Here is a 26,076-nt window from a genome sequence, read left to right as displayed (position 1 = left end):
GTGTACATTCATGACATTACTAATCCTGTACTGATCCTGAGTTACATCCTGTATTATACTCCAGAGCTGCACTCACTATTCTGCTGCTGGTGCAGTCGCTGTGTACATACATGACATTACTTATCCTGTACTGATCCTGAGTTACATCCTGTATTATACCCAGAGCTGCACTCACTATTCTGCTGCTGGTGCAGTCACTGTGTACATACATGACATTACTTATCCTGTACTGATCCTGAGTTACAACAGCAGCAGAATAGTGAGTGTAGCTCTAGTGTATAATATGGGATATTAGTCTTACTTCCATTCTGGTCTCCCTGCTATCTCAGAATAACTCTAAGGATCCCCTCCACTCCCACACGTCTACCGGTATTATTGTTCTCCTAATTTAGGTCTGTCATTTACCTTTCAGCAGAGAATAGTCATTTCTACACAATGAAAATCATCTTTATCCTACTTGAAGGAAAACATGTTCTACCAATTTGCAAAGCACCAGGCGGAGTGTGCGGAGCTGATGGAGCGGCCGCTGGAGCCGGGGAGCTCTGCCTTCCTTCCTGCCATCTGTTTTGAGTAGCGACTGACAAAAGCAGAATGTCTAATATTAATGCCAGTCTTGGTTCATCAATAAACGCCCACCTGGATGTGATGGAAGCCCCTCTGCCTCTTATGGTTTGGGCATGGAGAAGTGAGCAGTGGTGAGGACCATTTCTCAGCTCTGGGGCTCGAAGACCCCTCTGCACCATAGACCACCACCAGTATTATCATAAGCTTGTAGGAGACCATCATCATGGACAGCCATAGGTGCAACATTAACAGGGTTGTCCTAAACTATAAGATTAACCTGGGGGTCTGACTACTCGGATTTCCAAGGATGGTTAGAAAGAGGGTCCTGCTACCCATAATGACACGAGCGGCACAATGAGCATGTGCCGCACCTCTCCATTCCCTCTCTATGGGGTCTCTACCAGCACCATACCGAATTAACGTAGTCTGCTCCTCCATTCATTATCAATGGGGTGCTGCTAAACAACATGGACAACCCCTTTAAGCTTCTGGGCAATAATTCAAGATCTGCAATTGGGTCCTACACCGGCCATGTGCCATTTATAACACTGATGTCTTCCTGTGTTGCAGATGGACCATTAAGTGACTGCATCTGTTGACAGCTGATACCATTAAGGGTTAACAGTACAGAACCCGGTGATACTGTCCAGCTCATTATCCTGAGTGTCTATCAGCTTAGCTGCAGGGTCCCATGAGGGTGCGGATGGTCCAATGCCCCCCCGGCCGCCCTGCTCCATGTTGCCTCTGGCAGGTAAAGAGTGGGCAGAGTTTGTCGCCTTCTTGTTTTCCTTGCTGTATAAATAACTCCTGGCACTTGACAAGCTGTCACTTTATTGTAATGCCTTAACCCCCTGCGTGCTGGAAGCTTCTAGGAGAACACTCCTCATGTACAGTAGTTGTGTTCATGAAATTATATCCGAGACGACTCCCGGATTGTGTCTTATCTTTCATCTCTCATAATGGGACTTTTTTACTAAGGGTCCGTGGACGCACTTTCGACGGATTTTCCAATGTCTTTGGGATTTGCACGGCTGTGACAGGTATTTAGCTGGGGATTGTGCTGCGGCACCGGCTTTCATGCGACAAAAATCAGGGGGCGTGCTGTCTGACGATCCGACTGATTCGGATTTAGCGCGAGATTTAACTTTCAAATTGTGTCGCAAGATCAAGCACTTACATGCACCAGGAAGAAGAAGGTGAACTCCGGGGACCTGAGCGGGGAAGCGACACATGCAGGATATCGGGCGCACAATCTTAGTGACTCCCCGCACAGCGCATTATACACGAACAATGCACTTACATGCACCAGCAAGAAGGTGAACTCCAGGGACCTGAGCAGGGAAGTGACACATGCAGGATATCGGGTGCAGGATCTTAGTGACTCCCCGCACAGCGCATTATACACGGACAATGCACTTACATGCACCAGGAAGAAGAAGGTGAACTCCGGGGACCTGAGCGGGGAAGTGACACATGCAGGATATAGGGTGCAGGATCTTAGTGACTCCCTGCACAGCGCATTATACACGGACAATGCACTTACATGCACCAGGAAGAAGAAGGTGAACTCCAGGGACCTGAGCGGGGAAGCGACACATGCAGGATATCGGGCGCACAATCTTAGTGACTCCCCGCACAGCACATTATACACGGACAATGCACTTACATGCACCAGGAAGAAGAAGGTGAACTCCAGGGACCTGAGCGGGGAAGCAACACATGCAGGATATCGGGCGCACGATCTTAGTGACTCCCCGCACAGCACATTATACACGGACAATGCACTTACATGCACCAGGAAGAAGAAGGTGAACTCCAGGGACCTGAGCGGGGAAGCGACACATGCAGGATATCGGGCGCAGGATCTTAGTGACTCTCCGCACAGCGCATTATACACGGACAATGCACTTACATGCACCAGGAAGAAGAAGGTGAACTCCAGGGACCTGAGCGGGGAAGCGACACATGCAGGATATTGGGCGCAGGATCTTAGTGACTCCCTGCACAGCGCATTATACACAGACAATGCACTTACATGCACCAGGAAGAAGAAGGTCAACTCCGGGGACCTGAGCGGGGAAGCGACACATGCAGGATATCGGGCGCACGATCTTAGTGACTCCCCGCACAGCGCATTATACACGGACAATGCACTTACATGCACCAGGAAGAAGAAGGTGAACTCCAGGGACCTGAGCGGGGAAGCGACACATGCAGGATATCGGGCGCACAATCTTAGTGACTCCCCGCACAACGCATTATACACGGACAATGCACTTACATGCACCAGGAAGAAGAAGGTGAACTCTGGGGACCTGAGCGGGGAAGCGACACATGCAGGATATCGGGCGCAGGATCTTAGTGACCCCCCGCACAGCGCATTATACACAGACAAAGCACTTACATGCACCAGGAAGAAGAAGGTGAACTCCAGGGACCTGAGCGGTGAAGCGAAACATGCAGGATATCGGGCGCAGGATCTTAGTGACTCCCCGCACAGCGCATTATACACGGACAATGCACTTACATGCACCAGGAAGAAGAAGGTGAACTCCGGGGACCTGAGCAGTGAAGCGAAACATGCAGGATATCGGGCGCAGGATCTTAGTGACTCCCCGCACAGCGCATTATACACGGACAATGCACTTACATGCACCAGGAAGAAGAAGGTGAACTCCAGGGACCTGAGCGGGGAAGCGACACATGCAGGATATCGGGCGCAGGATCTTAGTGACTCCCCGCACAGCGCATTATACACAGACAAAGCACTTACATGCACCAGGAAGAAGAAGGTGAACTCCAGGGACCTGAGCGGTGAAGCGAAACATGCAGGATATCGGGCGCAGGATCTTAGTGACTCCCCGCACAGCGCATTATACACGGACATGCACCAGGAAGAAGAAGGGTGCATTATCGTCGTACAAAAATTGCTAAATCTCCTATTTCCCTTTTTAAACTTTTTCCTTCACCTGCTCGGAATTGGAGTTGCACCAAATTTGGCCCAAAAGTGCAACTTCTTCATCTGTCCACATCAGGATTTTAAATATATTTCACGGTTGAACACTGAAAAATTTCTGGCACGGCTAACTTTGCCAGGAAATTGAAAATGTCACAAAACTTGGTGCAAATATAAGAGAGAGGGGGAAAAATCCCAAGATAAATGACCCCCTAAGAGTCGTGTTAGAACTGTTACCCTTCCATACATCTCCCATGTTATACAGTGATATATTTCCTTCTCCTGTATTGTTATGTATTATCACATATTGTTACATCTTGACACATTAGTTACAAATGTCTGTAGGTATAAGAAATATCTTGGCCCCATTACACTTGCCATCATAAGCCCCAACAATGGAAACGGGGGGCACTAGAGCAGAACCTCTACAAGATCGCCCCTCTCTCAGTTCACATATAATTGTTACCTACGGTCTCCCCATTTGTCTTATGATTGACTCAATGAGAAACCTGTACTTGTTCCTCCCCCTCTCCATAGAAAGATGAGCGTGGCGGAAATACAGTTAAGTCAGAAATATGGTCAATCAAAACTTATTTTTTATTGAAAACAATGCTAGCCCTGAAAAAACGTTGCGTTGCGACACACAGCCAGAAAATGCCTTAGGCCACATTCACACGGTGTGCTTTGAGACACAATCCAAAGCACTTCCCCTAGTGATCACATGTTGAGATACCGTAGCGTTTCTATCGCATTTGGTAAATGTAATGGAAACGCAATGTTACCGCAACACTTGACCATGTTTGGAGCCTTTGGACTGCAAATCGAAATGCCTTTGGCGGTGTGAATACAGCCTAAGATTACGTGCACAGGACCGTATTTGCTGGCCATCGCGCAATATTTTTTTCAAGGCTAGCATACGGAAAATACGGACTCCACTGCTCAATGCAGCTCGGATGGAGCCAACGATCATTTTACCAAATGAATGTATAATAAGCCTGGAAGTGAATGTATAGGGTGACGTCTATAGTATACACAAGGCAGGCAGCTTTCCAGCTCCTAGGTCCAGGCTGTCATGACGTATTGATCTTCCTTCCGATCTGCTTTCTTTTACTGTCAGGATTTATATATATACGTTATGCTACGCTGGGACTCACATTGTTTGCATACAGGTCTGGGCTAGAAGCAGGAAACGATTTATTGGTTCTGTCACTTTAAGAAAAACTAAAACTTGTGTCGTCCCTCTCTGTGTATTGTCCGACTCTAATACTAGGAGAATATTCCGTTCTGTGTAACATATTGGAGCAAATTTACTTACCTGTCCCTTGCGCGATCCCCGAGGTGCGTTGTCTGACGATAATGAACTCTGCCGCGATTCACTAAGCTCATGCGCCCGATATCCTGCATGTGTCGCTTCCCCGATCAGGTCTGCCGGAGTTCCCCTTCTTCTTCCTGGTGCATGGAAGTGCTTGGCTTGCCACACAATTTTTAAGTTAAATACCGCGGTTTGTCCGAATCCGTCGGATTGTCCGACAGCCTGCCCACCGATTTGAATGCGGCACAAATCGGAAAAACGTTGGAATATCCGACGTTTGTGTGGTCCGCCGACCCTTAGCAAATGAGCCCCATTGTTCACTGAATCCCAATAACTTCATTTTGTCAATCACTGGTCTCGCGGCAGCAATATTTTTGTCTCCTGCAGCACCCCTGCAGGAGAAAAGAGAGATTACATCACAGTATAGTAAATAGAAGGTACCTTTCACTTACCTGTGGGGTCCAGCCACCCATCACATAGAGCTTATTGTTAAGGGTGACCACGGCATGGCAGGCCAATGGAAGGGGCAGCGGCGCCACGCTCCTCCAGGTGCCCTTATCAGCAAAGTATTTTTCCACACAGTTGGTAATGACGTATTGGTTTTTCAGCTTCATTTGACCTCCAATCAGGTACAGGTCATTCTGAACAGTGCCCAAAGCATACAGCTCCCGGTACTCAGCGGTGCAGAGCTTCTCCCAGCAGTAGTTGCCTCGGTTGTGGTACCTGGTTAGGGAAAAGATTAGATTATATTTTACAACGCTCATCCAAGTGCATTTATCACATTCCCACTGGCAATTAATGTTTCCATGATGGATATTATGGTGCCAAACTAGGTAGATGACCCTGCAAAATCTGGAGTAGACGTATCAGAGGTGTGAAAATGGTGGCTCTATGATGGTGACTATAGTGATGGAAGCATTGGAAGAAGCAGCAATGATGATCATGTTGGAGACAATGGTAGCAATGGAAGCGACCATCATGGATGCCACAATGTTGATTATATTGGAAGCAACGATGGTGAGCCAAGATTGAGACCATATCAATGATGATTATACGTATTAGAGATAATGATGGTTAATATGATAACACAAGCTGGTGAGCAGATTAGTACATAATATGAAAACTATAATGGAAGTCATGATTGTGACCATACCAAAGATGATGACCATACTGGAGCTTATGGTGGTCAACATATTAGATTCAATGATGGAGACTAGAAGAGAAGCCATGAATGGGACCATGTCAATGATAGTGACCATATCAAGGATGGTGACTATATTGGAGGTAACAATGGTGAATATGATAAAGGAACCAATGATGGTGACCACATTAGAAACTTTTATGAAGTCATGATTGTGACCATACCGAAGATGGTGACCATAGTGGAGCTTATGATGGTGAACATTAGAATCTATGATGAATACTATATTGGAAGTGATAATTTTGAGTTTGACAAAGATGGTGACCATAGTGGAGCTTGGTGGCCTTATGGAAGCAATAGTGACCACATTAGATACCATCCTATTGACCATATCAACGATGGTGGCTATATAGGAGATAATGGGGCACATTTACTAAGGGTCCGAACACCGCATTTTCGTCGGTTTCACGACTTTTTTGAGAATTGCCCTGAATTGCATGCGATCGGATTGTGGTGCATCACCGCCGGCTTGCATGCGACACAAATCGGGGGGTGTGGACGTCGGACAACCTGACTGATTCGGACAAACCGCGGAATTTAAAAACCAAATTGTGACGCAAGACAATGCACTCACATGCACCAGGAAGAAGAAGGTGAACTCCGGCGGACCTGAGCGGGGAAGCAACACATGCAGGATATCGGGCGCACAATCTTAGTGAATCGCGGCAGCTCTGATTCCTCGGTGGACATCCCGGATCGGCGATGTTACCATATTGACACCAATTATAAAACTATGAAGGAAACTATCATTGTGGCCATGATCAATGATGGTGACCATGTGGGAGTTTATGGTGGTGATCTGATGGAAGCCATAATAGAGACACCGATATGTTGGGGTTGGTGCAATATTGGTGACCATATTGGAAGCATTGATGAGGACCATACTAAAGACTACGATGTAACCATATTGGGAGTAGTAATATTGATCATATTGAAGGCAATGATGGTGACCGTACTGAAATAAATAATGGGGACATATGAGAAGCACGATGACCCTTCTGATTGTCATTGTGAGATAAAAAGCAAATAATGGATTGTTCCTGGTAAATTTGTTCTCATAGCTTAAATGAACTTGAACTGAATATTAGAAAGATCCAGACACAGATAACCAATTCCCACACGTAGATGGAGGGAGGAATAATTGCCTTCAGCCGATTTTTAGCGAATAACAAAAATTAATAAGAATATAACCTATTCCTTTAGGATTTGCTGCCATCACTGAATATTATTTATGGTGCTTTTTATTTTTAGTGCTGAGCGTGTTCTCATAACTTGCTCCTATAACGCTGATGTTTTGCTTGCTTAGTGCTCCCATGTGTCCTGCTAGGGTAATTCCCATCTAGTCATCCAACATCCTTCTCTCACCCCCCCCTCGCTCTCTTATCTTCTAAGCATCTAATTGTAATGATACCCTAATTAATAGGATATCAGGGAAGATGTTCCTGCTGGAATCTAGCCAGGGGAGCATTTACATGGAGTTTGTGGGGCAGATTTACTTACCCGGCCCTGTCGCGATCCAGCGGCGCGATCCAGTGGAGGATTTGGGTCTTCTGGCGATTCACTAAGGTAGTGCGCCCAATGTTGCTGCTGCGCTGAATTCCGTCGGAGTTCACTGAAGTTCACCGTCCTACCCTGGGTGCAGGTAAACGCGTGTCAAGCGACACATTTTAAAAAAATATGGCGTTTTTTCTGAATCCGTCGTGTTTTCTTATGGCCACGCCCCCCGATTTCCGTTGCATGCATGCCAGCGCCGATGCACCACAATCCGATCGCGTGCGCCAAAATCCCGGGGCAATTCAGGGAAAATCGGCGCAAATCGGAAATATTCGGGTAATGCGACGGAAAAACGCGATTCGGGCACTTAGTAAATGACCCCCCTTTGTAGGAGAGGAGGTCATGTGACCCAATTTCCCATTGATAACCCCTTTTTTGGGGTATAAGCTGGGCTTCACAAGACAAACAAGTCCAACCTCAGCTGGGGCTGGAACCAACTTTTATGGTATTGCTGACCATTTGGCTTCTACTGACCTGCAGATCTCGATACAAGTGTTCTTCTGCCTGGACAACCTTACCACTGTTGCTTCACCGGCCAGTATGATATCATTGTTTTCGGTCACCACGCCAGTCATTACTGTGCCCAACACTTCTCCTTGTTTTGGAGAGGGTATGTAACATATTTTCCCAGTTGAAGGTGCAAAACAAAAACTGGCATCTCCATAATTCCCATATTTTAACCTAATTCCAGACGCATTATTGCCAAGACAGAGGAGAAGACTTGTGGTTTCCATCCCATAGCGGAGACTTAGAGAGACCTGACTAGATTTCTCAATGGTTTCTAGAGCCTGTTCAACCATGTCATAGCACTGGGCGTTACACAAGAGTATGGTGTTCCTCTTCCTAGCTTCTCGAAGGAAAGATGGACTCACGAGTAGTAACCTAACTTGTTTCAAAAGATCTATGAGGTGTTGAGATCTTAGATTTTTCTCATGGTTCACCCATCTAAGAACGAGGTCTAGGATGCTTTCTTCTCGAGAAACATTGAGGTCATCGGACACAATCATGTCCATCAACTGTTGACAGTGAACTTCTAGGATCTCCTCGTGGAGACCAACCTCCGTGAAGTGTTGATATAAGTACTTTTTAGACCTTTCTTCTAAGTCATCTGCACATATTTGCTTGGCAAAGTAGAATATTCCAATGCAGTTTGAGGCATCCATATGATCCATCATGTAAGTCTGACACATCTTGAAGACCTCATCCATCTGCATGAAGTAGGCGGCGGTGGCCACTCCCTGGACAGTTAGGTTGTTGATGTAGAGTTGTGACGTGTACATATATTCCAAGATGATTGAGACGCTTCCAGCATTGATGTCATGGAGAGTCACTTCTGTCTGGTTACATTCCACCAAACCGCAGGTAAACATGGCCCTGAAATATTGACTGAAAGAGGCCAGCACCACCCGATGGCACGGAAACTTCTGTCCCTCTGCGACCAGGACTATGTCAATGAGCTCTGCAGATTCACGCATCCGGTTGATGTGTTCCAACAGTTTATTGCTGTGTTGATATTTACTTCTAATATCAAAGTCCGTCTCCATGATGAGAAATGGCGCATCCAAAAACGAAGATTACAACCTGTTCAGATAACGTGTAAGATCATGTGATCTGGATCCTAGAATATGGATACAATATAATGTTAGAAGTGTATAATAATAATATGCAACAATATAGATTGTCAGAATTATCTATTTATCTTTTTTCTATCTGTCTATCTCATATCTATCTCCTATCTATCTATCTATCTATCTATCTCCTATCTATCTATCTCCTATCTATCTATCTCATATCTATCTATCTATCTATCTATCTATCTCATTTCTATCTGTCCATCTTGTCTATCTCATATTTTGCACATACATTGGCCCACATTGTAACCTATAGATTCCTGCTAAATCGTATTGGCGTCCTGAGGATACCAATACAATAGAAAGAAGATGTAGAAATATGGATTGTAGCTTCTCTCCAAGGCCTCCTGAAGAGGAAGAATCAGGAGAGCCAGAGCAGGAGCTCCAACAATAATCCATCTCTATCCACACCTCTCCTCCTGTAGTCCTGGCAGCCAAGGAGGCGTCGCTTTAAAATAGCGCTGAGCATGGCGAGTCCTTGGACTTCAGGAGGAAGCCTTGAGTCCTGTCTGGCAAATTCTGTGCTAGGGTGAAGACCTGGGTGCCCACAGAAAGTGCTCTCAGAAAGGTGCTCTGGCACCCGCGCCATAGGTTCGCCACCACTGCTCTAGGACCTGATGAAGGGGATGGTTCATCTCCAAAATGCGAAGTCCGTTTTTTGTTCTGACCAATAAAACAAGGGGAATTAAAATACATTTTCACTTTGCTTGAAAAAGTCTTCTGAACAAGAGCTGAAACGTTGCACCCTGGAATAAAGTAACCCCCTTTTTTTTTTAAATCCTTTTTTAATAATAACTTTTAATAATTCCTTTATACTATATAGCGCACACCAATTACACAGTGCTTCACAGACCTTGCCAAATCAGTCACTTTTGGAGTGCCGCCATTTTTCTATTCCTATATTGTCAACGGACCGAATCAATCTGTGGCTGAGCCCCTTCTTATATAACTGGTGCAGCTGGACTATCTATCTCATATCTATCTATCTATCTATCTATCTCATATCTATCTATCTCATATCTACCTCCTATCTATCTCCTATCTATCTCCTATCTATCTATCTATCTATCTATCTATCTATCTATCTATCTATCTATCTCATATCTATCTCCTATCTCTCTCCTATCTATCTATCTATCTCATATCTATGTCATATCTATCTATCTATCTATCTATCTATCTATCTATCTATCTATCTATCTCATATCTATCTATCTCATATCTATGTCATATCTATCTATCTATCTATCTATCTATCTATCTATCTATCTATCTATCTATCTCATATATATCTCATATCTATCTATATATCTATCTATCTATCTATCTATCTATCTATCTCATATCTATCTCTCTAGCTCATATCTATGTCATATCTATCTCATATATATCTCATATCTATGTCATATCTATCTCATATATATCTCATATCTATGTCATATCTATCTCATATATATCTCATATCTATCTATCTATCTATCTATCTATCTATCTATCTATCTATCTATCTATCTCATATCTATCTCATATCTATCTATCTATCTATCTATCTCATATCTATCTCTCTATCTCATATCTATGTCATATCTATCTATCTCATATATATCTCATATCTATCTATCTATCTATCTATCTATCTATCTATCTATCTATCTATCTATCTATCTATCTATCTCATATCTATCTCTCTATCTCATATCTATGTCATATCTATCTATCTATCTATCTCATATCTGTCTATCTATCTATCTATCTATCTATCTATCTATCTATCTATCTATCTATCTCATATCTATCTCTCATCTATATATATATATGTATCAATGCAGTTATAATAATAACAACAGATTTATCTGTGTATCTGTGCCTGACCTAACAATTATCTCTCTTTTTTTATGATCTGAAATCTGCAAAAACATATGGCAAGCGGCTAATAAACCCATCACAGTTTCAGCCCCTCACAATCCTCAGGAGAGATGATTATTTCTTCCTTTCTGACAGTGCACCCGGGCGGATCGCGCATGAGATGTTACTTTTTACTCTCTTTGTTTTTGTGATATAATTGCTATAACGTTACACTTATGTTTCTGGAATAAATGAAGACGTTGTTTTTAATGAGGCTCCACAGTCGCCCCGTCCCCCTACTGAGATAACAGGATAGAGATGTGCAGTCGTATGGAATATCCATGTCCGCGGTAAACTTCTAATGAAAGGGGAAATTACAGAGTGTAACATGTTCCTGCTCATTGACTAGTTACATAGCCATTGTAGCAGGAGTCCAGGGGGCAGGACTTAGTGTCATGGGTGTAATGGAGCCCCTAACTTTAGTTTTAAACATATATTAGTGGACTAATAGGAGATAGATAGATAGATAGATAGATAGATAGGAGATAGATAGATAGATAGATAGATAGATAGATATATAGGAGATAGATAGATAGATAGATAGATAGATAGATAGATAGATAGATAGATATGAGATAGATAGATAGATAGATAGATAGATAGATAGATGGATAGATAGATAGATAGATAGGAGATAGATAGATAGATAGATAGGAGATAGATAGGAGATAGATAGATAAATAGATAGATAGATAGATAGATATGAGATAGATAGATAGATATGGGATGGATAGATAGATTGCTCTCCAGGAAGACATCCAGGCCTCTCTTGAACATGTACATAGAGCCCTCCATAACAACCTCCTGCGGCAGAGAGCTCCATAGTCTCACTGCTCTTACAGTAAAGAATCCTACGGTAGAGCCGCCTCTCCTGTAGACAAAGAAGATGCCCCCTGTCCATGGTGATGTCCAATAGGTTGAGAGTGCGGTCTAGAGATTCAATATTTCTAAAATTAGGTAAATGATGAGGAATTGAAACCCAGGTTTATTATTACCAGTGACAATGATTCCCGTTTATTACATGAGAATGGAAATCCCCTTTAAGTCATGATTGGTTTGGTTTCTGTTGTAGGATGCCTCTTCCTCAATACTCCCAGATCCTGCTCTGCAGTACGGAGAATGTTGAGGCTCATATGAGACATGTCATGCGCTAGTTTAACCCTTGCAGATGGAGCAGGACACTATACAGTCACATGACTGCCGCTCGGTGCTCTCAATTACATTAATGGGGAATTGTGGACTTATTCTTTATACTGATGACTTTTCCTTAGCACAGGTCATTATTATTGGTCACAAGTCTTTGGGGATTTGTTTTGTTAATTTTTTTAATTTACCCTGTTTTGGCTAGATTTTGTCCTATTATGGACATCCCCTTTAAAAGGATGTTAAGGTAAGCAGTGGGAGAAGCTTAGTGCTGGACCCTAACACCAATGGCTCTCTGGGTCAGAAACCTGAGTTAAGTTGCCCCCCCCCCCCCCATTCACACGTTTGTGTTACATTGGTGCTATGTTTGTGCTGGTTTGTGCAGCAGAAATTTTGGTTTGTGCTACTATCATTTTTAAGATATTAATAAAAGTTTCCAGAGGTCATCAGAGGTCAACCAGCCCCCCTACATTACCCAAATCAAACAAAACTGGTGCCAATGAATTGTTCTAAGTTTGTGCTGCTCAAATTTTTGTTTGTGCTGCTTTTGTTTTGAATATATTAACAACATTTTAAAGGTCAATGAGCCCCCCTCCCTCACACACACACATTAACCGAATCAAATGTTTGTTCTAAGTTTTTGGTGGTTTGTGCAGCAAAAATCTTTGTTTGTGCTGCTATCATTTTTAATATGTTCATTTTTTTTCCAGAGGACAGCAGAGTTCATTCCTTCCACAGTACAATGAGGCAGATTTACATACCCGGTCCAGTCACGATTCAGTGGCGCGTTCTCCGACGCTGATTCGGGTTCTGCTGGGATTCACTGAGGTCGTGCGCCTGATGTCCAATAGGTGTCGCTGCTGCGCTGAAGTCCGCCGGAATTTACCTTCTCCGTCTCGGTGTATGTGAGTGCTATTTTTGTGACACAAATTTTTTTTAAATTCCGCGGGTTTTCCGAATCCAATGGATTTTCCGACGGCCATGCCCCCCCCCCCGATTTCTGTCGCGTGAAAGTTAATGTTGGAGGGGGGGAGATGGATGACCTTTTGACCTTTACAATTTTGTTAATATATTCAAAACAAAAGCCGCACAAACGTAGAACAATTGATTGCCACCAGTTTTGTTTGATTTAGGCAATGTGGGGGCTGGTTGACCTCCGATGACAACTGGAAACTTTTATTAATATCTTAAAAACGATAGGGGCACAAACAAAAATTTCTGCTGCACAAACCAGCACAAACATAGCACAAATATTTGACACCAATTTTGTTTGATTTAAACAAGGTGGTGACGGGCCAACGTCACTCGGGTAATAGAGAAGGATTACAAATGTCCCAATATAGGGCGAGGCTCAACAGGGTCACCTTACATCAAACAGGTTGATCCTGAAATCAAATATCTCATCACACATCGTAAATAAAGATAATAATAACATAAACAGTACAGACAATGAGAAGAATTACAATGCCAAGTTGGAAATTATTTTAAAGGGGATCTAATGTATCTAGAGGTTGATACATTGTAGCAAACTTTCAACAAACATTTGTCCTGCTGCTGATGTGTCTGAACACAGAGGGTAAAATTATAGCAAACCCTGAGCTGGGAGAAGTTTTAGCCCCTGGAGCCTCCATTCATTGACATTTAGAAGAAATGTGGAAAATGTCACCGGAAACATTATTTGCAATTTGTTGTTATTGAATGATGAATCCAGTGCTGAAAATTAACTCTTTACATGGCCAGACGGCCCCACAATACCTGGGACGCAGTTTCATCTGACATAAAAGAGCTCGGTATATAAGGAATGAGACGGTTAGGCTTCAGGCAGGATGAGGACATCACAACATCTGCAACTCTTATTAAGGTTTACAGATGTGGTTATTCTTGTATGGAAGCCAATTCAATAGGGCAATAATGGAGGAATCAGACAATGAGCTGTACAGTCACACCTTTATGAAGAGCGACTATATATGAGCTATATATATGGGTCATGTACAGCCATGCAAGGATAAATTACACATCTTGTCAGGTCCTATGGGTTAAAGTATTTTCCATTTACAATGTGCAAATTACCCAGATAATATCTAAGATGACTATATAAACAGTTGTCCTGGCCCAACTCCCCCATACACACACATAGTCAGCCATGCAAAGCAGTGTGCAGGTGTATTGGACTGAGAGCAGGGTGAAACTTGAAGAATTTCTCTCCAGACCTCTCAGAATATTCTGTCCTTTTCTTTCCCCTTCTGTTTCCTCTGTACTTTTCCATAACCACCTGTCCTCTCTTGTAGACTCCTCTGTCCTTCCCCACACCATTCTGTTCCCTCCTGTCTCCTCTATCCTTTCTTCCAGACCTCTATATGCCGCTCCAGATTCCTCTGCCCTCTCCCTCAGACCACTCTGTCCTCACTTCCAGACACCTCTGCTCTCCTCCAGACTACACTGCCACCTTCAAGCTTCTTTGTCCCTCTTTAGACTCCTCTGTCTCCTCCTGACTCCTCTGCTCTCCTCAATAATCCCCTGCTCTCCTTTTGACTCCTTTGTACACTCTCCCAGACCCATCTGTCCCCTTCAGACTCCTCTGTTCCTCTCCGGTATCTTCTGTCTCCCCTTGACTATTCAAGACCCCTCTGTCCTCCTCCTCCAGACTTCTCTGTCCTCCTCCTCCAGACTCCTCTGTCCTCCTCCTTCCAGATTCCTCTGCCCTCCTCCTCTAGACCCCTCTGTCCTCCTCCACCAGACCCCTCTGTCCTCCTTCTCCAGACTTCTCTGTCCTCCTCCTCCAGACTCCTCTGTACTCCTCCTTCCAGATTCCTCTGTGCTCCTCCTCCAGACCCCTCTGTCCTCCTCCACCAGACCCCTCTGTCCTCCTCCACCAGACTCCTCTGTCCTCCTCCTCAAGACTCCTCTGTACTCCTCCTTCCAGATTCCTCTGTCCTCCTCCTCCAAACTTCTATTTCCTCCTCATCCAGAGTCCTATGTCCTCCTCCTCCAGACTCCTCTGTACTCCTCCTTCCAGACCCCTCTGTCCTCCTCCACCAGACCCCTCTGTCCTCCTCCACCAGACTCCTCTGTCCTCCTCCTCCAGACTCCTCTGTACTCCTCCTTCCAGATTCCTCTGTCCTCCTCCTCCAGACTCCTCTGTCCTCCTCCTCCAGACTCCTCTGTCCTCCTCCTCCAGACTCCTATGACCTCCTCCAGACCTCTCTGTCCTCCTCCTCCAGACTCCTCTGTCCTCCTCCTCAAGACTCCTCTATCCTCCTCTATCCTCCTCCAGACCCTCCTATCCTCCTCCTCCAGACTCCTCTGTCCTTCTCCAGACCCTCCTGTCCTCCTCCTCCAGATCCTGATGTCCTCTTCCTCCAGGGTCCTCTTCCTCCAGAGTCCTCTGTCCTCCTCCTCCAGACTCCTCTGTCCTCCTCCTCCTCCTCCAGACTCCTCTGTCCTCCTCCTCCAGACTCCTCTGTCCTCCTCCAAACTCCTCTGTCCTCCCTCCTCCAGACTCCTCTGTCCTCCTCCTCCTCCTCCAGACCCCTCTGTCCTCTTCCTACAGACTCCAACAGACTCCTCCAAACCTCTCATCTTCTCCCTCTCTGCCACCAATCCCCAATATAATGATACATATCAGCATCCAGGACATTCTGTTTACCAATTTGAAAACACTTTTGTTGTCTATTGTTCCTTTTTTGTAATGTGGCTTTTTCTTGAGATTCTGGGATATACTTACAAAGAAAGATTATTCTACCTGTGCTTTAAAGAGACCACATTCAGCTCCCGCCTGTAGACTGAGCCGTCAGGAGCCTCGCAATTGTCACATTATGGTTTTATATTGTATCTAATGTACAGAAAGTAATAAACTTCATGCGATGAGATCCTGCAGACATAAATCTCAACCAAAACAAGGAGAAAACGAGGAGATGCAGCGGCCCCAGTGGACGGCTATAATCTAACGGAGCGGTTATACTCACCCGCGGAAGCTGCGCCTCTCCTGAAATGAGCCCCATGAGGTATCCGGAGTGCAGTCTATTTATCTACAAACCCAGTTCATAATACTATAATTTCAGAGAGCTTTGATTCCTTTTTTTTTTTTATTACTCAGAATTTGGTAAAAAAAAAGTATTTTGGAAAACTGTACAGCTTTTCATCATACAAAGAATAAACTTTATTAAATGGATCTGGGAAAATCCTTAAGGGTATGTTCCCACGAGATTGAAACAATACAGAATTTTAGTATGTAATTACAGTGGTCGTAAAGTGGGTGAAATGTTGGGTTACATTAAAGGGCATCTACCACCAGGATGAAATAATGTATGCAAATGAGCCTGAGAGGCTCCAGGCTCCATAAACCCCTATGGAGCCTGGGTAGATGCCCTTTAAAGATAATGGGGCTCATTTACTTACCCTGTCCGCGGAGTCCAGCGAATGTACATTGTCCGACAATAATGCACTGTGCCGCGATTCACTAAGATCGTGCTCCCGATATCCCACATGTGTCGCTTCTTCCTGGTGCATGTAAGTGCATTGTCTTGCGACACAATCTTAAAGTTAAAGTCGGATCATCGCCACGCCCCCCAATTTGTGTCGCAGGGAAGCCAAAATCTGCGCCAAAAACCCATCGCGTGCAACACAATCCCAAGCGCAGACACCTGTTAAATACCTATCAACGGCGTGCAAATCCCAAAAACGGAGATAAGTCCAGTGAAAAGTGCAAACCACCACCCTTAGTAAAAACGCCCCAATCTACCATTAAAATCCTACTCCCCCTGGGATAGGAGAGCTGCTGTGGTCATTGTAACAGCTGGTGAAGCTACAGCACTGAGTTGCTCTGGAAACACCCTCAGAGCCTTTCATATTCATTAGCATAATTACAAAAGTTGATTTTAGAAGGAGGCGGCCATGGATAACAAATATAAGTAGATGATCTGATGGATTTTGATGGTAGATTTGTTTTAAGTAAATCCACGTCTTTCCCACAACTAATGCTGCAGATTCTACATACAGATAAGAACGATTCTGCATGGAAATTAAATTGGTTATCCATTAATTTTGGAAAATCCTCTGGGGGCCGGGCTAGGGGAGCCTTAAAAGAAAGTGTACTCGTGGTTCCTCCACAGCACTGCCAGGGTTCAGCACCTCCGTCTAGAAGTGATAGGGGTTGGGGACCGGCGTTGACCAGTCAGTGGCCGCCTTGGACAATGGGAAGTCACTTGTGGAGTTGGAAGAGTTGATGCTCCATGGTCCAAGGAGGCTGCAGCAGGGTCTGTGACCCCCAGAACACCTTGCCAAATCACCAGGGATAGCTAGACGGATTTTCCTGTGGGGAGCCATTGGAATGTATGGAGACATAAACCCACATGTTCCACTTAACATCCCAAATACTTAGCGATTTACGACCCTGTGTTCTTACAGGCTCCTGACCAGAATATATAAGAGGGAACCTAAGCACCACCCTCCAAACACCTACACACTGGCTACAAAACAACCATTTTCGGACATAATTGCACAATCCTCCCTTTTTCAGGCCCGAGATCCAAGACAATCCCACAGATGTGTATTTGTATGCAAGACGCCGCTGCTCCCTTACTGCAAGAAGTAATTATCGTAGCACAGAATCAACAAAATGCACTAAGAAACACAGATGTAGCAGAGCCGAGTTTGTCAATTATGGCTCAGGCACTGCAATGCGCTTATTATTGGGTAAGGATTATAGAAGGTTTATTATATTCCAGTATATGCCATTACCTACAATACAACCAAAGCCACATTATCACCAGTACGGAATAACACACCCAGCTCTGCTGCATCTGCACAGCAAAGATCTAGTGTAGTATAGTATATCTGTCCGCGCCCACCCACATCATAATTTGGCATGTACCTGTGCTGCCACCATGGGGAAACCTCTTCTTTTTGTTGGATCTGTGTTTTCCTTTCTTACTCCAGATATGGAAACCTCTCGGAGCCAAGGCTGGGATATAAATAGACCCTGACAAGGGAGACGAATGGGAGATGGTGTCACAAGACGGGTATACCGCTCTGCATGATGTCTCTCAAGTGACAGCCACCAGTTATCGTCTCTTCAGGGATCAGATCGGAGAACAAAGCATAAAACTTTGATGGAAGCTGGAACCTCAAAACTTTTCTTCATAGGCAGCAATGCAAATTTAACACAGTTCTATACGAAGCTAATTAAGGGGACCTAAAGAGGCACCCACTTCGACAACAATAGGGCCCTGGAAGAGAGAAATGGGTATTTTAATAGGCTGTGAAATGCACTTCAATTTATTACAGGCAAGCTTCATTTAAAAAACATTCTGCCTGCCTGCTGCAACCACTAGAGGGAGCTCCGGCGATCACTGCAAACAGTTTCTACATAGAACTCTATTGTAACAAAGTATGCAGTCAGCTTTTGAGCTCCCTCTGGTGGTGACTGTTCAAAATGTTCTAATTTCAACAGCCATCATACACAATATATAATTCACAGACAGTTTCCATTTCTTTTCTGGTCTGGATTTTTTGTTTGGTAAATCCTGGTTGTCCGGAAATATTGTATCACAGCCTTATACTTAATTTAGAGATGACAGGGCTAAGAAACTAGGATGATAAATGGAAGAATAGTTTATAAAACTGCAAGAAGGGTAACATAAACTACACAGAATTCCTTCATCAAACTAAAATAAACCATCACAGAGCGACTTCTTCATTATGTTAAATAAGAAAAGAATTTAGGGGCCGTCCTAAAAAGGGGGTTGTGCAATTTTTCATTTCAGAAAGATTTTCTTAAAGGGATAGTTTTCGGACACTAAACAACACAAAGGACCTTATGGAAATATATCTTGGCTTCCTAGGTTCTGCTGGACTTTTATTGCTGAAAAAGAGTGTTAAATCCTGCCACAGCGCCACCACAGGAGAAGCGAGGCATTACACACTTCTGATTGAAATCAATGGGCTAGCTGTGCAGTGCAGAGATATTTGTGGTCCTCCATAGTGACAGAGGCTCCTGAATGGGGGACATTAATATATTATTAAGACACTGGAGTTTATATTTGATTAATATGCAGTTACCAGCAGTTACGCTATATTTCTCCACATTTTTATTTAGTGCGCTAAGCAATCGGCAATACAACTAAATACATCTTCATGAACCTTGGCAGAACAGCGTGATATGAATGGGTTGTCTCTATAAATTTTGGATACGGGCCAATCATAAAACTTCATTCATCTGAATCTGGCCGGCAATTCCGGAGGTTTTGTTGCCGTGGTTACAATGACTTTTTGACTTTTTTTTTCCGTTGTTAGTGTTTTCAGCATTCTCAAGACGCTTATGGCTACAGGAAATATTGATAAATTCAATACTGATTTCAAAAAGCCATAAAATCTCTCAATCAATGCATCTTTTAACATGTCACTGCAGCTTTCCTGGACTCCAGAAAGTGAAAAATGTATCCAGATAAGCCTGGTCATTTCCAGCTGTGAATGTCTTTTAGGAAGAAATAAGAGGAGAAGGAATACTCTGTTTTAGTGAATCGCGGCAGAGTTCAACCTCGTCGGACAGTCCGGATCGGGGGTCGCGCAGGGACCAGGTAAGTAAATGTGCACCAATATGCTCAAGGTTAGCAAGAAGTAGTGGAAGGATAATTGTGAGTAAAGGATCTGACTACACAGGAATTGTTTGTAGTCTGTTACCGTGGAGACATTTATGTTTAAACACCAAACAGTGGGCCTCAAACCCTGTGATCTAGGGTGACAGTGTGCAGTAAAGCACCTGAACCTCTTGTCTGATGCTGGGTGACTTTTTCTGTGTCCTGGAATGACCATTACCCCAAATTTCTTAACTCATCTTAAGTTTGCATAGGCTAAACAAAAAGTTTCTCCCCGGAGCCAAATTTATTCTGCTTTGTTTTTGTAGAATTTCCTATAATCCTAATTATAAGAGATAAACTCATTCCACCCCTGACTCTGGCGCAACATGAAGTTACTGCGTCTCTGATGATAATTGTTATCAACCGTTTATATTATATTTTTCATCAGCATTCTTTACTCTCGATTCCCAGGACCCTCGGCTCGAAAAAATCTGGGCCTTACAGTATTTATTGCTTTTTATTTTTGCTTTATTGGTTTCCCGCTGGAAACTAAAGTGGGTATAGTAAGCAGAACCACTACCATGTTTAAGCACACTGTAGAACTCTGTTTTTCTAACAAAGCTTTAAAACCATAGCTTTTTATCATAAAATTGCCAGAACTGTACTCAATTTTCTAAAAAAAAAATCTAAAAAAAATAGATTTTTTCAGAGCCTATGGTTGAAATGGGTTTGGGGACATTTTTTAACACCATTTTATTTAATGACATGGAGTGACCCTTTAAATCAGCCATCTACTATAAGAAGATTTGACAGCTCTCCCAGGATTGCTGGGAGGCTTCCACAAAAGAGGAGACCTCTCGATTACCTGGAAAATTTAGCTAATTTCCTAAGCCCTGTCATCTTTGTTATACAATGTAGCAAGGAAATCTACCATCAAAATCCATCATGATGAACCAAGACATTACTCATAGATCCAGGCACCGTGACTGCAGTAATTTTCTTATATTTGTCATTCATGGTCACCTTCCTTCTAAAATTAACTTGTAAAATGAAGCTAATGAGCCACAATCGACACATTACCAGAGCTCCTCCATGCTGTAGCTTTACAGGCTGTCACACTGTGTTGGAGCACTTCCTCCCTCCTACTGTTTGAGATTACAGTAGGCACGGAGCGCTGAGGGAAAAGCTGGGAGAAGTGTTCCTGCACAGTATAACAGTCTGTGAACCTTCAGCACAAAGGGATAATGTCGCCCAGATACTTTCTCACTCAGTAGCATAATTTTAAAAGTTAATTTTAGAAGGAAGGAGGCCATAGATATACAAATATAAGAAGATTACCACAGTCACAGTGCCTGGATATATGAGTAATGTCCCTGGGTTTTTATTATGGATGGGTGTGGTAGACACTTCCTGAAAATGGGGCTTGACCAGGGCTTGCAAGACCCTGTGCTTAACTATCCTGTACTGAAAAAGTAGGAAATTGTGATTCTTAAGGCCTAAATTTGACAAGATTTATACTAGGCCTCAATCTACTGTTTACACTGTCTCTGTTGCCCATCAGAGCCAATCAGAGTGCAGCTTTCATTTATATTATAGCTCTGGTGAAATAAAAGCTGCCTGCTGATTGGTTGTAATGGGCAACAAAGAAAACATGACTTTTAGACAGATTATAAAGATCAATCCTCATGTTTTCTATGAAAATTTGGGATGAACCAAGAATAAAACACAAGAAATGTGTTTTGAGAAGAAACACGAAGCGAAAAATTCTGAGAATTCACATCAATAGGAGAAAATACATGAAAATATTTAGCAGCACTAAAAAAATCCATTATTTAATAGTGACGGTGCTGAGGTATGAATCTTTAATGTTTGGTTTAGTTTTCCTGAATCTGTTTCTCTATTTCTGTGTAAAAATGAGGAGTGATAACATTTCCCGGATTCATAATAAGAGGGATGGAAACTTCTTCTTACTAGAAATACATTGGAGTGCGCAACTCAAATCAAATACTAATGACTAAGGTCACCTTAATCAGTGCTGAAAAATAATCTCCTCAAAGATCTGAAAATTTATGTAAATAATCGCTAAAAATACTGGATAATCAAATACTGGGAAACTGCGGTCAGATGACTGGAAGAAGACAGGGGGAGGAGCCTAAATCATAATTTCCCAAGGAATATCAGGAGATTTCATCATATTCTAGGGGAATAGGAGGAGCCTAAATCATAACTTACGTGATAGGAGGAGGGGCCTAAATAATATTCCTGAGTATAAGAGGAGGAGCCTAAATCATAACATGTGTAGTAGGAGGAGGGGTCTAAATAATATTCCTGAAAATAAGAGGAGGAGCCTAAATCATAACACATGTAATAGGAGGAGGGGCCTAAATAATATTCCTGAGGAAAAAAAATGGAGAAGTCTAAATCATATTCCGGGGAAGTAGGTGTAGCCTAAATCATAACACATGTAATAGGAGGAGGGGCCTAAATAATATTCCTGAGAATAAGAGGACGAGCCTAATTCATAACACATGTAATAGGAGGAGGGACCTAAATAATATTCCTGAAAATAAGAGGAGGATCCTAAATCTTAACATATGTGATAGGAGGAGGGGCCTAAATAATATTCCTGAGAATAAGAGGAGCCTAATTCATAACACATGTAATAGGAGGAGGGACCTAAATAATATTCCTGTTAATAAGAGGAGGAGCCTAAATCATAACACATGTAATAGGAGGAGGGACCTAAATAATATTCCTGTTAACAAGAGGAGGAGCCTAAATCATAACACATGTAATAGGAGGAGGGGCCAAAATGATATTCCTGAGAATAAGAGGAGGAGCCTAAATCATAACATATGTGATAGGAGGAGGGGCCTAAATAATATTCCTGAGAATAAGAGGAGCCTAAATCATAACACATGTAATAGGAGGAGGGGCCTAAATGATATTCCTGAGAATAAGAGGAGGAGCCTAAATCATATTCCAGGAAATAGGAGGAGGGGCCAAAATGATATTCCTGAGAATAAGAGGAGGAGCCTAAATCATAACATATGTGATAGGAGGAGGGGCCTAAATAATATTCCTGAGAATAAGAGGAGCCTAAATCATAACACATGTAATAGGAGGAGGGGCCTAAATGATATTCCTGAGAATAAGAGGAGGAGCCTAAATCATATTCCAGGAAATAGGAGTGATATAAATCATAGGAGGAGCCTATATCTTGTTTGTGGAGGAGGAGACGTAATCATAGCTCATGTAAAGGGAGGAGGGGCCTATATCATACGCCTGGTAATAAGTGGAGGATATTAAATCATATTTTTAACCAGAAGGAGGGGCCAGGAAGATATTACTGATAATTGTAGGAGGAGCCTAAACCATATCTTATTGAAAAAGAAGAGGGGCCTAAATGATATCTTATTGAATAGGAAGAGGGGGCTAAATCATATCGCTTGAAATAGATGGTGGGGTCTAAGTCAGATTCCTAGTAAAGTAGTAAATCATGTCTCATTGTATAATAATTTTGTATCTAATAGGAGGAGGGGCTTAACTCATTTTCTACTCTAGAAATGTTGGTTCCTTTAATAGCCGTTACTTCCATATCTGACTGATATCTAGGACCATCTTAATGGGGTTTTGCAGGATCTAAACCTCTCTAGGTTTTCTGCATTTTTGGAATTTTTGCTGAAATTGGGGGACGCCGTTAGACGATGCGACTGATTCTGACTGAGCGCGGGATTTAAGATTCAAATTGTGTTGGAAGACAATGCACTTACATACACCAGGAAGAAGAAGGTGAACTCCGGGGACCTGACCGGGGAAGTGACACATGCAGAATATCGGGCGCACGATCTTAGTGACTCCCTGCACAGCGCATTATACACGGACAATGCACTTACATGCACCAGGAAGAAGAAGGTGAACTCCAGGGACCTGAGCGGGGAAGCGACACATGCAGGATATCGGGCGCACGATCTTAGTGACTCCCCGCACAGCGCATTATACACGGACAATGCACTTACATGCACCAGGAAGAAGAAGGTGAACTCCGGGACCTGAGCGGGGAAGCGACACATGCAGGATATCGGGCGCAGGATCTTAGTGACTCCCTGCACAGCACATTATACACGGACAATGCACTTACATGCACCAGGAAGAAGAAGGTGAACTCCGGGGACCTGAGCGGGGAAGTGACACATGCAGGATATCGGGCGCGCGATCCTAGTAAATCGCCGCACAGCGCATTATACATGGACAATGCACTTTCGGTGAACTCCAGCGGTCGGGTAAGTAAATGGGGCAAATTTACTTACCCGGCCCATTCGCGATCCAGCGGCGCATTCTCTGCTCTGGATTCGGGTCCGACCGGGATTTAAGAAGGTAGTTCCTCCGCCGTCCACCAGGTGGCGATGCTGCGCTGAAAGTCATCTCATCGCGCCGGAATGCACCACCTCGGACCAGGTGAAGGTAAGCGCTCCCCAAGCGACACTTTTTCGGTTTTTAAATGCGGCGGTTTTTCCGAATACGTCGGGTTTTCGTTCGGCCACGCCCCCCCATTTCCGTCGCGCATGCCGGCGCCGATGCGCCACAATCCGATCGCGTGCGCCACAATCCCGGGGCAATTCAGGTACAATCGGCGCAAATCGGAAATATTCGGGTAACACGTCGGGAAAACGCGAATCGGGCCCTTAGTAAATGACCCCCAATGTGCCAAACCTTATTCTATATAATAACTTTATCTTATGTGCAATTATCCCTGCATTCCTTATCTCATCTCTTTCACGTCCTATTACCTCTAATGTACAATGAGGGAGAAATAATGAGCAAATAATAAAATAACAATGTAGCTGAAGCAAATTAGAAAGTCAGTAATAGAGGAGCTAGAAGCTAAACACAGCAACAGAGGCCCCAGGAGTAGATTACCGCTCCTGAACCCCAGGGCAGAGATAATACACACAGTGATGTCACAGTACAGGGATAATACACACAGTGATGTCACAGTACAGGGATAATACACACAGTGATGTCACAGTACAGGGATAATACACACAGTGATGTCACAGTACAAGGATAATACACACAGTGATGTCACAGTACAGGGATAATACACACAGTGATGTCACAGTACAGGGATAATACACACAGTGATGTCACAGTACAGGGATAATACACACAGTGATGTCACAGGACAGGGATAATACACACAGCGATGTCACAGGACAGGGGATAATACACACAGTGATGTCACAGTACAGGGATAATACACACAGTGATGTCACAGTACAGAGATAATACACACAGTGATGTCACAGTACAGGGATAATACACACAGTGATGTCACAGTACAGGGATAATACACACAGTGATGTCACAGTACAGGGATAATACACACAGTGATGTCACAGTACAGAGATAATACACACAGCGATGTCACAGTACAGAGATAATACACACAGTGATGTCACAGTACAGGGATAATACACACAGTGATGTCACAGTACAGGGATAATACACACAGTGATGTCACAGTACAGAGATAATACACACAGTGATGTCACAGTACAGGGATAATACACACAGTGATGTCACAGTACAGGGGATAATACACACAGTGATGTCACAGTACAGGGATAATACACACAGTGATGTCACAGTACAGGGATAATACACACAGTGATGTCACAGTACAGGGATAATACACACAGTGATGTCACAGTACAGGGATAATACACACAGTGATGTCACAGTACAGGGATAATACACACAGTGATGTCACAGTACAAGGATAATACACACAGTGATGTCACAGTACAGGGATAATACACACAGTGATGTCACAGTACAGGGATAATACACACAGCGATGTCACAGTACAGATATAATACACACAGCGATGTCACAGTACAGGGATAATACACACAGTGATGTCACAGTACAGGGATAATACACACAGTGATGTCACAGTACAGGGATAATACACACAGTAATGTCACAGTACAGGGGTATTACACACAGTGATGTCACAGTACAGGGATAATACACACAGTGATGTCACAGTACAGGGATAATACACACAGCGATGTCACAGTATAGGGATAATACACACAGTGATGTCACAGTACAGGGATAATACACACAGTGATGTCACAGTACAGGGGATAATACACACAGTGATGTCACAGTACATAGATAATACAAAACAGTGATGTCACAGTACAGGATAATACACACAGTGA

The 26,076-nt window shown here is 43.4% G+C and overlaps 1 protein-coding gene and 1 long non-coding RNA gene across 2 annotated transcripts in view; one reads left to right on the top strand and one right to left on the bottom strand.

Annotated features, from left to right (window-relative positions):
- KBTBD12 (kelch repeat and BTB domain containing 12) overlaps positions 1–18,280 on the bottom strand; it is a 61,631-nt gene extending 43,351 nt beyond the window's left edge. Inside the window, exons 1-3 of the mRNA XM_072127948.1 lie at positions 18,139–18,280; positions 8,062–9,205; positions 5,285–5,555 (exon numbers count right to left, since the gene is read on the bottom strand). Of these exons, the coding sequence (XP_071984049.1) occupies positions 5,285–5,555; positions 8,062–9,131 (1,341 nt within the window). The 5' untranslated portion in view covers positions 9,132–9,205; positions 18,139–18,280. The remainder of the gene's footprint in view (positions 1–5,284; positions 5,556–8,061; positions 9,206–18,138) is intronic.
- LOC140104603 (uncharacterized) overlaps positions 1–26,076 on the top strand; it is a 213,273-nt gene that overhangs the window by 120,837 nt on the left and 66,360 nt on the right. The window lies entirely within an intron of this gene.

This window comes from Engystomops pustulosus, chromosome 10, assembly GCF_040894005.1.
Source record: "Engystomops pustulosus chromosome 10, aEngPut4.maternal, whole genome shotgun sequence".
Lineage (NCBI taxonomy): Eukaryota > Metazoa > Chordata > Amphibia > Anura > Leptodactylidae > Engystomops > Engystomops pustulosus.
Note: the sequence above shows the minus strand (reverse complement) of the source record. Positions and strands in the feature narration are given on the sequence as shown.